Source organism: Ylistrum balloti, unplaced genomic scaffold (assembly GCF_031769215.1).
Source record: "Ylistrum balloti isolate Yb309-2 unplaced genomic scaffold, AGI_CSIRO_Ybal_v1 Utg370240, whole genome shotgun sequence".
NCBI classification, from domain to species: domain Eukaryota; kingdom Metazoa; phylum Mollusca; class Bivalvia; order Pectinida; family Pectinidae; genus Ylistrum; species Ylistrum balloti.
Genome location: NW_026782195.1, coordinates 850538 through 865865, shown reverse-complemented (window position 1 = coordinate 865865; position 15328 = coordinate 850538). Strand labels below are relative to the sequence as shown.

The 15328-nt window shown below is 33.7% G+C and overlaps 1 protein-coding gene across 1 annotated transcript; it reads left to right on the top strand.

The window, feature by feature from the left end:
- The first annotated feature begins 68 nt into the window (after positions 1 to 68).
- On the top strand, positions 69 to 14403 carry LOC132552170 (protein DEK-like). The gene is made up of 12 exons (XM_060216314.1): positions 69 to 117; positions 1232 to 1487; positions 1628 to 1780; positions 2745 to 2821; positions 3477 to 3571; positions 4201 to 4346; positions 5514 to 5731; positions 7460 to 7580; positions 7934 to 8028; positions 8728 to 8811; positions 9652 to 9720; positions 10713 to 14403. The coding sequence occupies exons 1-12, from the start codon at positions 73 to 75 to the stop codon at positions 10722 to 10724; spliced, it is 1371 nt and encodes a 456-aa protein (XP_060072297.1). The 5' UTR covers positions 69 to 72; the 3' UTR covers positions 10725 to 14403.
- The last annotated feature ends 925 nt before the right edge of the window (positions 14404 to 15328 follow it).

Below are 15328 nucleotides of genomic sequence, written 5' to 3'. Positions count from 1 at the left end.
TTCTGTCGTGATATTTGATTGGTTGCACGACCGGGTGCGCTTTACCGCCATTTTGAAAATTTAAAACCTATCATGTCGGACACCGAAGAAAGAGAGAAATCTTCTGTTTCCAAAGAGGTATATAATCGAAATAAATAGGAGCATTTGCACTGCTACTCAACACTTACCATAAGAAGCCATTTCAAAGAACAAATGAGAAAACGATTACGATTGCCAAGCATTGTGTGCGTCTTGTAGTATATAGCATACACAACACTAAAAAATATGAAATGGGATTCACTCTGAGTGTTAGTGTACGTGGTCACAGTAAATTCGATGTTTTCTATACTTTCGCAGCATAGCTCAGAAACCTTAGCATGACTATCTGAATACTATCTATATTCAGATAAAAATATTCTGTTAATGTCGAATGATGTCAAAGTCGAATTGCAAAGAGTGCATAAAGCATGTTCGTTTATTAGATCACCATCTTTGCTTATTTCTACCATCTTTGCTTATTTCTGAAAGGTTCCAAATTCGTGCCGCCATGAAATTTTACTTCTCATTGGATTCTTACTATATTTGTACTATATCACAAATTTTCACACCTTTTTTGTTGTCACAACAGGTTTTGTTGAAAAAACTCATTTTTATTCAGAATGAATTGGATAATCACAGTTTTTTTTAATCACCATGAAGGTTAAACAAATTATGGAAAGTAAAAATGGCTAAAATGTTTTTAACAGAAGTTTTTTTTACAGCTATAGACCTGTTCACTTAAACAATTTCCCCAATCAATTGTAAAGATTATGATGATGTGGCAGTGATTTAGCTCACATTGGTTCTAGTTTACAACTTTCCTGAATGCTTTTATTTTGTTAACGGAAAATTGACACTCAACTGATCACGAATGATATTTGTTTTGGGAAAGTGGAAAAAACATATGTAAAGCAGAATCACAGAATATTTACAAAAAATTATACACAATGTTTGTGCAGTTTAGATCACCATTTAGTCTTTGTCCAGCTACACTAAGATGCAACTAAAATGTAGTTTAGTCATGGATTTCTTCAGGCAAGTTGAAAGTTTGAAGCTATTTATTTCAAATCAATGCATCCTCAAAGTTATGGAATTAAAAAAAAGGACAAAATCCTTAAAAAAGAAAAGTAATGAAAATACTTAAATTGAATATTATGAAAAATGGTCAATAGTGTGATAGATATATAATTGCATGTTTTACCTTTCTTGACAGGAAGAGGAAGAAAGTGAAGATGTGAAAAAAGGAGAATCGGACAATGATGAAGATGCTAATCATGAAGACATGGATGATGATGAATCATCCACGAAATTTGAAACCTCAACTGCTGCTTTAAATGAGTCCTCAAACAAAAGTCCAAGTCCAAGGAAAAAGAAACAGGCAGCTAAAAAGGTGGAGGAGCAAGAAGAGGAGGATGAAGAGGAGGAAGGGGAAGACGAGGATGAAGAAAGTGATGATGGTGAACCAAAACGTAAGATTTGTGTGTACAGACATGTAAGGAAAGTGCTAGTGTAAAAATTGATTTGTTATTTACTTTAAGAGCTCAGAATTTTTTAAGATGTAGGACAAATATGGTTTTTGGATAATTCATACTTTTTTTTTATTTGAAAGTTGGACTACTAGAGCGACCAGTTGTAATAGAATCCGGTAAGAGACAGAAGAAGAAGGTGGAAAGACTGGATATATCTGGCAATGCAACACCAAAAGAGAAGAAGCAGATTGAATTTGATGGTGCTGGTTTGAAACTTGGAGACTGTCCCAGAAGTAGGTATTTAGAAGATTTAGAACAAATATAAGGTCAGGAATGGTAAACCAGATATCTTGAGTATGGTAAGATTTTACCATGATCAAGTTAAACAGTTCAACTCAGGTAACGGTGATTTAAGTTTTCAGCTTAACATCGTTACAAAGTGATTTCATTATGGTTGAGAATTTAAGAGCATCTTTGTGACTCTATAACATCACATAGGTCAGCTGACACATTAATATTTGGGCTATGCTATTCCATTAAAACATCTATCCCACCTCATTATTTAGTAGTACCTCAGTTTTTAGGAGTACATGTCTACCACTCACACAATTTGAGTAGTTTGCTTAGATGAAATAAATAGGAAACTTAATCATGCGTAGAAGTAATATATTTTGGATTCCTGGGGTCAAATTGATGTTTTACTTCAATAGCTCTATTGAAATCTAAAAATATATATAAATATATCTATAGAAATATATAATAACATTCTATACTTCATCACCTCTCAGTTATATATCTCTTTAAGATGACATTACAGTCACCATACTTACGTTTCTGTAAATGACCCACTATTACAAAAAAATATTTTACAACTTAAGTGACTCTGAAACTGCTGAATAAGATTTTTTTTCATTTTTAATATTTAATATCTATATTGCTGTAACCATAATAGACAGCAATGATAACTGGTTATTTAAAAAAAAAAGTGTTAAGTTAACAGTCACATCTACTCGTTTTTCATAATTTCATATGATGTTGTATTTACAATACCTATCAGGTGAGGTGGTGAAATTACAAATAAATTCTGCACATTAATTTACTCACTTATTTGAATTAATAATTTCTTTAAATAACATCAATTGTACTCCATACATTAATGTACTGAAAACATTTTTGGGCTTATTTTTTTTCATATTACTTGTTCCTATTTTGAATAATTTTAAAGAAAATTTATACATTTTTTTTTTTACTTTTCAGTTGAGTTGCAGATACAGAGGAATAAGGCTGAAGATTTAAAATTGTTGCACAGATATTTGTTTGGATTACGTGGTGCTGTAAGTTCTGCTTCTTGTTGATTGTCCATGTCTGTTTCTATCCATCTGGCAGGGTAGTGTCTGAACATACTGATGAATCAAAGTTGTAATGAATTAGAAGTATCAAATTTTAGGCATTTAGTTTTTTTTATGTATATTTTGATATCCACCTGTGCATTACATCACATTGTCCTTGTACTGTCTCTGCATATCTCAAAATGTGTGTTTACCTGTAACGTATGAGAATAGGTTAATGCATTTTAATTTTATCTGTATAGGTAAAACCAGGGTATGTGTGTGCATCCATCTAGTCGGGTCACCTGACTGGAATTACTGGTTTTATTGGTTAAGATATATTATTGGTCTTTATTTTCTGCCTACATTACATTATTGGATCTGCAGGTATACCTTATAGGAAGCTGTTGTGTTTTGGCCGCAACTCTTTTCTGTATTTTTTCACTATTGATTTCCCTACCAGATATTGATCAGTCTCTCTACAGATGCCAGAAGGAATATACCTAGAACAAGGCTTTCACTTTTAAGAGAAAATCATCTCATTTTGTACATTAGTAACCAGGTTTTGCAAGATATTGATTTGAATCCCAATATAACAATTGAGGAAAGATTTGGCTGAGTGAATTTGATGTCATTTTATTGTTTTGTTAACATGTTTCAGACTAATACTGTGAAGAAAAATCTCCGCAACTTCAATGGATTTAGCTTTGAAAAGGATGACAAGGAGTACGAGAAAAAAGCAGCTTCCCTTATTAAGTATGTTGGTCAGATATTTTCATTATTAACATGTGTTTGTTATAGTCAAAGCTCCTGTTGGGCAACTTAACAAAAATGCCAGGTAAGTAGGAAATTGAAAAGGCTACAAAATGTCCTCAAGTCTGTATCCTCAGTTACCAATTGTTCCTAATAATCTAGACATAATTCACTATGGAGTCATCGTGGTTAATTTAGGGTTCATTTTATCAAACTGTAAAACAGAAAAAAGTGGAAAAACAAAAAAAAAAAACCCATAAATATCAGGTTGGAAGCATCGGTCAATCTTTCTGGAGTACTTGGGAAATATTTTGTTTTAAAAATCAAAGTGTTATGCCGTTTGTCTTTTGATAATGGTGTTCCCCGATTGACGACAAATATTAAGTTTGTTTTTTACATTATGTGTTGGATGTTCATTTTTGATTTTGATTTTTATATAAATCTTTAATTATCTGTTTAATTTTTACATTATTGCATATCAGCCAATCTGATTTATACACTGCAATTATTAAAAGAGAGAGAGAGAGAAAATATGTTTGTAGAATAAAAATTTGCAGTTAGTTTAAAAATATGTAGCATGTTCATAAATATGTTTTTATTTTTGTTCATTTAGTCAGATACTTCTCTTGTAGATATACAATGGCAATGTTAAAGCAGCTGTGTGGAATATTGGATCTAGAAAGACAGGGATCAAAGGAACAGGTCATTGAACGATTAATGACTTTTTGTATGGCACCAAAAGATTCAGGGAAAAAAGTGCCCAAACCAAAACGAAAAAGTGAGTCATGATTTGTAATATTTTGTTTTATAAAGCTTTAAGTGTTAAGTCACTAGATATAGTCAGCAATCTTCCTTATACCCCTACAAATATATGGGAGGGCATGTAATGTTACCGGTATCAGTCCTGTGGGTTCCCAAAATTTGAGTGAGTCCCATAGGAAAAGCATGGGACAACGACTCAAAAGATCTTTGGCACAAAAATCAGTGAATTTATCAAACAATGTTACTGATATACAGGGAAATGGGAGCACTTGTTCAGGACAGTTGATAGAATGTTTACCTACACAATTACCTACACAAAAGTAGATCCAGAGTGTGGCTCAACACTTCCTACATTTGCTAGATTGTGTTTCTCATGAAGTTGAGAAACAGATCAAATTGAGCTGTCATGGCTAACTTGTGTCCCTGAGCAAGATACTTTGCCCCAATTGCTGTGAATGGCAATGGAGGGGCCTCTGGTATGTTGTGCAATGAGGTAGCCACCACCGGCCACCTGAAAATGACCGTTGCTGTTCAAAGCTATGACCTTGACAAACAAACATGAGATCTGTTCAGCCCATATCTTTGAGTGTACTTACAGATGTTATACATATAAGTGAGTGAATAACGATTATCAGATCTAATCTTAATTTCTTAGGGTTATTTTCATCAATTGATTTACATTTTTTTTGGATGGACAATAAATTGAAGAATTTCTCACAAAATTCTGCCAATATATTCATGCAGCTCCTATAATAATCCTGATGGATGTTACGCGATTAATACAGCTATATAATGGATGCACACCTCATCTCCAATACTTGACAGGCTGAACATATCTGTCTTCAGAGTAAGCTGTAGGATTACGATGACTTAAAATTGCTTTGGGACAGAACTTTCTTTGCTAAAACAAATATTTCAAATTAACTAATATATAAATTACAAAGACAAAGAAGGCATTAGGACAAGGATTTTGATTTCTTTTCAATAATTCAGTATTTCAATGTCCAAATTTGATGTAAGTGGGTTCAGCTGTAATTTTGAAACCACAATTGTGTTATTAAATGATTTGCAATATCCATAGCATGGGCTTATATCCTGGTAGAACTGACCAGTCGTGTGACGAAATATGCAAGCTTTATGTGATACACAATATGTATTCAAGCTTTTTCAATGTCGAAAACAGGGGGACCTGGAGCAAAGAAAGAGAAGGGCGTGAAAAGAAAAAGAGCATCTAAAAAAGAGATGGAAGAGAGGAGAAAGAATGCTAAAAAAGCACAAGAAGATGAGGATGATGAAGATGAGGATGAAGAAGAGAGTGTGGAGGATAGCGAGGATGAGGAAGAAGAGGAAAAGGAATCTGAAAAGTCAGAAAGTGAGGAAGAGGAATCAGAGGAGGAGGAGGTAAGCAGGCAGATATTTGGATCACTAATGCAGGGTTTTCCGTAATTTTGTTAGTAGTAGGCTGTGTAGTGAAAGTAGGGGGCTGGCCTGCCATGTACGTGTAGTCGTGTACGGAACATTATTACGGAACTGGATTGGTGTAGGCAGCCAAATGAGCAAAGTAACCGGTCAAATTGGCCAGCGACCGGCTCTTATGGAAAACCCTGCTAATGACTGTTGAAAGTATGGTACATATATACATTTATAACAACTTTAGATTATTACATATTGATCAGTAAAAGTAAGCTTTGGTTACTTTGATCAGAAAGCTAAATCTCTAATTATTTCTGGAGTCCATTGCCTGCCTTCTGCAATCTCTTCAGCTCTTATCAAAATATTTGAAGTTGTATGGGGTATCCTGTAACATGTGTTGCTGTCATTGTTTTTGTCTTGCTACAACGAAAGTATAAAGTTGAAACGAGACTTCAGCGTTGCTGTTCTCTTAAGAGTCCACACTGAACAATAAGAATTGGTTTTCATATTGGTTTCTCAGAAAAATCAATGCAGCCAATAAATCTAATTTCAAAATAGTTAAATCTTAGGACATCCAACTGAAAGTTTTAAAATTGAAATTAAGATTGATAAGGTCTACACATCAGGTAAAAAAAAAAAGAGGGAAAATCTGGTGTCGATTTTGAGAATCAGCAAATTTAATCTCAAATTGACTTGAAAGTTGTACACACTTTCCGTAAATAACGTTTTATTACATAAACCAGGTCAATTTTAATTATAGTCATTAAGATGAATCAGAGCTGGATGGCAAAACATCATTCAGCAGAAATGGTCTTGTTATGGCTATAAAAAGGAAACTGAGAAATACAGCTTTATGGCACAGCGCAGGGGAGATAATTTACTTAAAGACTGTACACTTTACAACTTTGACCAGCTCATTCCAATGTCTGTTATGAAGTAGTAGTTTGTAACTGTGTGCTAAATGTTTAAGTCTACAAAAAAATGTTGGACAAAGACCGCAACATACTTCAGTCAATCCTCCTTAAGGTGAGAGTATGCCAACAAGTCATGCTACATCTTTATATATCTTGCATACAGAAATTTGGAAATCAGTGCAAATTATGATCTTATGTCAAAGTGAGAAAGATTGATATTTCACACTACATGAAAACAAGAAAAGTCATGAATGAGTTTGATTTGATGAAACAGGTTAAAACAGTTAGATACATCTACTTCCAGCTGTCAGTTTTTGACTTGCCTGTCCAGTAACAGAAAGACAGAGGGTTCTAGTATCAGGCCTTTAGCATGCTGGAACGAGAGTGTACCAAGTTTGTTCAATTGAATGATCTTGACCCACCTTCAAAGTCACCATTGTTAAAATCTTCAAACGCTTCTTCCCAATAACAAGAAACTTCAGGGCACTGATATTGGGCATACAGCTTTTCAGGGATGAGGGAGCTACCAAATTTGTTTAAATGAATTACCTTGACCCACCATCAAGTTCACGGGTCAAATGTTTTAAGATCTTCAAACAACCTTTTAATAATTGAGAGGTCAAGAATCATGATGTAAGACTAGTCTCACATTGGGTTGTAGGACTGCAAGGGTGCAATCTTTACCACTTACAGTGTTACAGGGGTCATTTGTGTTAAAACTTATTCTTTTCAATATCCCACAAGTCCAGTGTCCTGGTGTTTGTCGTAATATCATTCTTAGTGACCTCATTTCATTTTGCAGGCCCCTAAAAAGAAAAAGAGAAAAATAGAAACTCCAAAGAAAAGATCTCCAAAAGAAAAAAAAGCTAAAAAACCAGCTGTCAAGAAAGAGACAAAGAAACCAAAGGTTACACCCAAAAAAGGTAAACCTGTATGAAAGTGTTCAACTATCTGTAGAGTTGAGTTATGGAAAAGCTTATCAAATCATATTTTATCTTAAAACGTCTCCATGTTTTTATTTATACAAATAAATCTTAATCCAACTAAGCATCATCATCCCATATGGGGATTACTTCATTTAATTTCCTTCAAGTTTAATTTTATACATCAATCCTTGCGTAACATCTGTAATAAAATGAAAACATAGAGAGGCTTTAAATAATGTTTTATGAAAACTTATTGTAAAAAGTCTTCAGAAATTTGCTTACTTAAATGCGTTGAATTACCTTATTCTTTCGTGGTTAATAAATTAATAGATGGTCCTTTTGTTAATCAGTTGCAGCTCCAGTTGTATCTGACTCTGACTCGGATGAAAGTGATGATTCGGATGATGAACCACTTCAAAAGAAGGCAAAACCGTCACCCCCAACAGTATGTATCAGAAGTTGTAAAGGGAGGCTGGGGGTACACTGTCAAAGGTAGAAGGAAAGGGGGTACACTGTCACAGATGGAGAGAAGTTAACTGTACACTGTCAAAGGTAGAAGGAAAGGGGGTACAGTGTCACAGATGGAGAGTAGTTAACTGTACACTGTCACAGAGGTAGAAGAGTTAAGGGTACACTATCACAGAGGTAGAGGAGTTAAGGGTACACCGTCACAGAGGTAGAGGAGTTAACTGTACACTGTCACAGAGGTAGAGGAGTTAAGGGTACACTGTCACAGAGGTAGAGGAGTTAAGGGTACACTGTCACAGAGGTAGAGGAGTTAAGGGTACACTGTCACAGAGGTAGAGGAGTTAAGGGTACACCGTCACAGAGGTAGAGGAGTTAAGGGTACACTGTCACAGAGGTAGAGGAGTTAAGGGTACACTGTCACAGAGGTAGAGTAGTTAACTGTACACTGTCACAGAGGTAGAAGAGTTAAGGGTACACTGTCACAGAGGTAGAGGAGTTAAGGGTACACTGTCACAGAGGTAGAGGAGTTACCAGTTCTTTGTCACAGAGGTAAAAGAGGAACACGGTGTTTGAGGGAATGTAATTTTACAGGAGGGTATCTGCATTGTTATGTTATAAATTCTGTGTCAGTTTTATAAATACATCGACTGCATTATCATTGATGTTCTTGTTATAGAATGATGACTTGAAGACACTGATAAAGAAAATCCTAGACAAAGCTAATCTTGAAGAGGTCACAATGAAATCAGTTATTAAAGAGGTAAGAAAATAAATATTTAAATTAACAATTTCAAATTGTTCTGGATAATAAGTTACATAGGTTTTAGAAATTATTTGTAAACTGATAATGCAAGTCATTGTAAATTCAAGACTGTTCTGTATTTTTGAAAATAGTTAATCTCAGTTGTCAGTTGAAACAAAATTCTACATTTTTGAACCTGTTCAAGTTATTCAGAATAAAACGATGTCAAAACAATTTTTGATTTGAACTGTCAAAGTAAAGTTAAAATCATGCTAACAAGAAACTATCTATATGTAAAGATAATGGTGTGAGAAATGTGTCAACACCCGTAATGATTGTTTTTTCTGACTTCATCCTTAATCGTAAATCTCGTTTTGCTTTCCATCACATCCACAGCCTTTTTCCACTCAATGGGAAAATAGCTGTTTAATCTCATTTGGGAAGGAAATTGATCAATTGGGAAGGAAATTTTAAAGAGTAAACTTACATATTTTTGGAATTTGGCCTTATGAAATAAATCCAACATCCTGATCATAGTTGTGTGGTAATATATGGCCTGAAATTGACATTGGAACAATTTGAATGGAAGTGAAAAAAAGAACACTGAATATAATTTGAACTGTCATTAGAGAGAGAATTAATGTTTTATTGAAAAATCAGATGTTCAAACTGTCTGTCCATCCAAACTGAACACGGGTTTATAAGAGATTTATGTCCGATGGTTGAGTGTGACAACCAGGAGCATTAACATTGCTTATTACTTAGTCATTACACATTCAATTATGCAGATTGTTTTGTGAGTTAGTTTTTTTTAACATTAATGGAATTTAATCTTCATGCTTTTGTTTCATTTCTTAGGTTTATGGGAAATATCCATCATTCGACCTGACAGATAGAAAAGACTACATTAAGAAGACAGTAAAACAGGTAGGTTAAACATCAGAATGGTATTGATAGAAATAGGAAGTAAAACAGGTAGGTTAAACAGCAATATTGGATTGACAGAAATAGGATGTGAAACAGATAGGTTAAACAGCAGAATTATATTGTATCGTTTGATTCTGGTGAATTTTGTCTTAGAATGATATAATAGAATATTCACCAATAAAATATTTTTTAAAATATATAATATACAGAATATTTATAAAGTCTGTCCAAGGCTGTTCTTGCAAAACATCTATCCGACCCGAGGACTTGGATTTAATTTCCTACAGTCTGTACATTGGGTGTGGTAGATGTTATGCTGGATTTCAGGTTTTCATCAACAATTTGCTTCTGACTTCTGCTTCAGGCTTATTCCAGTAAAACATTCATCCCATTCCAGGATTCCAAGTTCTCATCAATAGTTTGTGTAGGGTTAAGGCCTGAGGTCTCCACATCTCGTTTAGTGGTACCACTTGTAGAATGTCATTGATAGTTTTCTTAGGACTATTCCACTAAAACATCTATCATTCCCGAGGAGGTCAGGTGTTCGGGGCACCACCCATTGAATTTTAATGACAATTTGCTTAGAAGTATCAGGCATAGTAGTGATTTAGTTCTGAGTCGAGGAGTCATATTTTACCGGAATAGTCCCATTATTTTCAAACTGGAAACATATATAAAGGCAAAGATGATGCTTCAGGGCTCTCACATCCCATTTTGGGACTGGGGCCAAGGGCCCTTAGAATTGGGAAAAATAATGGTGTTTTCCTTAGAATTGGGAGAACTTGGGGTCTAAATTGGGAAAAAAAGATACTATTTTGCATTGGGAATGGGGCCGAATATTGGCCCCAAATCTGGCAGATCGAGAGCCCTGTGCTTATATATAGCTTGTGACTCAATAGATATCATGCTTTATTAATGTTAAAGAAATTGCCAACAGTTTGAGTTTATTTCACAATTTTAATGATACAAATGTATGTTTTTTACTTCCACAGTTAATCACATGATGGTTCGTTTGAGAGGTCACTGTTGGTCATAACACTATGAAGATTCTCCATCCACGTCCCACAACATTGTTGGAGTTACAGCCCCAGGATAGGGAAAAGGGACTTAAACAGATATCTAGATAACTTCACTGATGACTGTCTGTCTTCACATATCTCTTTAACCATGTCATGTCTATCTTCATCGCCTCAGGGGAATTAGTTAGAGTGGCAATGTGTTGGGATAATCATACTACATTAACAGTTACTTCTGGGTGGAATTAAAACAGAATTCTGTGTCTGATGTTTGAAGCGATGGGATCAGATTTCACACACCAGATACATGGGAAAACCATACATCTTTAAAACAAACATTTTATGTGCCAATATCAGATTTATATTGTAAAACATCATACTATGAATGTATGAACATTTTTAGAATCCAGAGCACTCGAGATATATTTTTTATTTTGCAGTTAATTTTTAAGTTAAAAACATTGATGATTTAATAAAATTTAAGTAAAATTCAAATTTCTTTACCTCAAAAACTAAAAAAAGACAGGGAGAACTCAGAAAAATTTGATACTTGTGTTGATATTGTGAACATGACTGAAGAGAACATGATGTCTATTTTGATCTGTTAAATTGTGCATTTTAAGATATTTTGAATATTTTTTTTATCCAATTAATATCTATCAGATTTATTTTTTTTTAATTTTCATTGCAATATTGAGTTTGCCATGTACAGCTCATCATTGTATATGTGCAACATAAGTTCAGGAGTGCAGGACTCCAGGCTAACCAAGGTGCCCATCTATAGAATTTGAACAAAAGTAAACCTGGAAGTAATGGACAGGAAACACAATTATACATAAATGGGAATGATTTTTTTTTATTTCTGATTTCAGGCTGTAGAGGATTTACTGTTAATTGATCTCTATTCCACCAAACAAGCACCTGTTATGTTGTGAGATTTTTTTATTATTGTATCTATATAATATAGAGGTGACAGTTAATAATGACTTCTTGTAGTCTACAATATCTCAGACATTTAACTTTTCATGTCACAGAAGAAATTTCGTGAATAGATAAAAAAAAAAAAAAAAAATTACCAACATCACCATTACATTCAATAGATTGTTTGTTTATAAAGAAAATTTGTTTACATGAAGGACATACACTATTTATGAAAGAAACTTCACTACAGTAATGCCAAGCTGGTCATAGCTTGAATACCAATTTTATTTTTTTATTACAATGTCATTTTAAGTGTTTGAAAAATGTGTCATACGTGCATGTAAATACCCATCAATGTGTACATTTTTACATTAATACATTGTAATGGTCTTTGTTATATATGTCTGTTAGAAGGATGCTATGTGTAGTTTGTGTATTGTAGCTGTAAAAGCCTTTTTAAGGTTTGGCTGTAGAATAATATTCCAGTGTACTTTTTTTAAATCTATAACTTTCCATAAGAGAGGGTGTAATTAACAGTGAAAACATGGGCAGCATTTGATGTAGTGTAGAAGATTATAGCACTTGTGGATATTTAATGCGTTGTTATAAACTCTATTAGGACTCTTTCATTCTTGTCTCTTGTTATGCCGAAAAAACAACTTTTATATAACAGAGGTCATTATTTATTGAAATACCTCTGCTTGAACTCCAAACCTCGGAGCTCTGCTTCACTAATATTACATTCAACTGATAAAGTGAAGATCTCTCTAGCCAGGTGGAGTATTGCAGGCTTACCAACGGCTGGTATTTACCGGGGTTTTTACCGGGGTTACATTTATGGAACTCAACTTTTAATGGGGGGTTGTCTTACTTATATTTCCACAAAAGTTACAAAATCTTTATTGAGAATTATCATGAATTTGCTTTTTGGTGTTCATTCAAACTGTAAAAGTGATTTGAAGTTGATCGTCATATCTATTTGTGAAGTAGATATTCTGAAAGAGAAATAAATGTGGAATGGAATGCGGAGTAACAAAATTGTTTATTTATATTATGCAATAATAACCTTTTGAAGGAGTCTTACCTGATTATGAATCTAAGATTGCAATGCAAAGTTAAACATATTGATGGTTTTTATTGTCATGATGTGACAGAAACGTGTTGGAAGTAAAAGTATTTTAAAAGTCAAATTTGTTTAGTTAGATTTTAGAATGTTTCATTCCATTCAAGGCAGAATATGAGTGTGATAACTAATAAGTTTGGCATTCATTGAGAGTGGGAACTTCTTTAATTTTAACGTTTTGGACACTTTTCATAAATAATGTACTTTGATGTATACGTCAAGTTTTCTGCTTGTTCAGCGATATATATATATATATTTTTTTTGGAAAATATTTGTTTTTAGGATTTCCTGATATTAAAATAATTCAGAATTTTTAAAACTTTGTTCTGCGGAAAGTGTAATTACTGTAACAACAAAGAAAGAATTCGATCACAGGGTATACAACAAAAATCAGGTCAAAGTTATCGGTAATAGAAAATTGATAAATGTCTTGCTGGATTATTGAAATTAGCAAGAACATCGTCTGATCCACCTCTTTTGTCTACATAACTTCAATAAAGCTTATACAATTTAATTCAATATAAGAATATTTGAATTTTTCACCAATTTTTTCCTTATTTCTCTTTTTACAATATATGTTTGCTAGTCTAAATTTTTGACTGGACATCTACAATGGTATGGCATTGTCCATCTGTCCCTCTTGTGCAGATCTTTCTCCCATTGTTTTCAACCAATCTTCTCCAAGCTTGGTAGACTTAATCACCACAACACAAAGCTGTGTTTTCCTGAACTGCTGGTTAATTCTACTGTATTTGGAAGAGTTACTCTCCTTTGTTGTCATAGTGTTAATGTTGTCCAATGAGATCTCTCCGTTTTCAACCGATATCTTTCAAAACTTGGTAGGCCTTATTAAAACCATTACATGAAAGAGTATTTTCCTTATTTGCTTTGTGATTTTATAATTTTGGGAAACGATAAAGCCCTTTGGGTTTCCTTTCTTTGTCTTTTTTAACATTTTTACCTTGTCCAGATATCTCCTACCTTAGTTTTTAACGAACTTCCTTTGAAACTTGGGTAGGCTTTAAAACCACAGCATGAGATATTTCAAAAAGTTGCCTTTTCTCGTGAATATTTCCTTGGCATGGAAAGGGCATATATTATTCCATCCCACAGACTCTCTCGTTGTCTTGGAGGCTTAGTCATTCGAGATAATATTCAATGTATTGATAATATTATCAGAGGTTGTATCCAAATCAACCGAATACAACGGAGACGTTTTGTGAGATTATATTTTTTTGTTAAGGAACTCCATTGAATCCTATAAATAGATCCACGTGAGGAAACTACCGTAAATTGTTGGATCAACTGATAACAACATTTTTAAAAACAGGGATTAACCAAGACAAGAATGTTTGATGTTCTCAATTAAATAAAATATTTTTCTTTGTTGTTCAACTTGATATGATAAACACTGTTAGAGACTGAATATCTTAGTTCTGTAGTAAATGTTTATTGTTGTGAAATAATGGGCCAAGAAACAATGATTTTAAGAAACTTTAATAAACATTTGCCAAATATGCTATGAACTACATGTATTATGAATCAGGATGAATCTTTCTAAAACACCATTTTCATTTATCTGTCATACATGTACGACTTGTTTGTCAGAAATATAAGATTTTACATTGCAATGTGTCTTTATTCCTACTTATTCAGTACATATCAGTTGTAACGCTTTTGCTGGATGATGCGGCTACAATGTCTTTAATATGAAAGGCATGAAAGGACAGATAGAAAGACGAACAGACTGGGGATTCCAAGTAGTTTTAAATTGAAACTTAAATACTAGGTCATACTGATTCTAGAATATGATTGAGATCAGGGAACCAGTTCTGACAATGTTAACAGCTTAGTAGAAATGCTATAACAGAAATACAAGAGGCCCTGGTCCTAAACGATCACCTGACTAATCTCAATCAAACATAAACTGCAGAGCCACTGGAAGTGACTTTGATTCAGCGCCATTGTTGAATTTAACACAAATCTTAATGATACAAGTCTGCATATTGAGTTTCAGCAAAATCCATTCATATTTACTGAAGTAATCATGTTTACAATGTTCAAAAGTAATAAAATTGCAAACAGCCATAATAGTGTGAATTAACATTGAATTGCTCCCATTGTTAAACTGGTCATACCAAGTTTCAACAAAATCTGTTGATAAGTTATCATCATGGTAATAAAACTGCAAAGGGCTATAACTCTGCTGGCTGGTCACAAGGCCATTATCCATTACAGTTATCAGGTGGAAACATGTCCAGGTGTTGGTGCTATTCAGTGGCGTATATTCAGACCAGATGTTTCTCGGTCCACAGTCTGGTGTTAATGTTAGCTTCTAATTGGGCGAGGCCAATTATGGTGATTGTCATTTGAAAATCGAACCATTCTATAAGAAATGATTACATTTCCCTTGACCTGTTTCAAGCAAATTGATTGAAATTCATTCAAGCATTGAAGAATTTATCGTTTAAAAACAAAATGTTTGTTGAGGTGAAGACCTGTTTCCAGTTGTCCGATCACCTTTATGAAGATATGACTGGATTGTTTT

Bases quoted from the DNA above. Each gene is read 5' to 3' on its own strand.
- LOC132552170 (XM_060216314.1), top strand. From the start codon at position 73: ATGTCGGACACCGAAGAAAGAGAGAAATCTTCTGTTTCCAAAGAG. The intron at 4,347-5,513 runs GTGAGTCATGAT...TGTCGAAAACAG, and splicing joins GCCCAAACCAAAACGAAAAA to GGGGACCTGGAGCAAAGAAA. The intron at 8,812-9,651 runs GTAAGAAAATAA...TTCATTTCTTAG, and splicing joins TGAAATCAGTTATTAAAGAG to GTTTATGGGAAATATCCATC.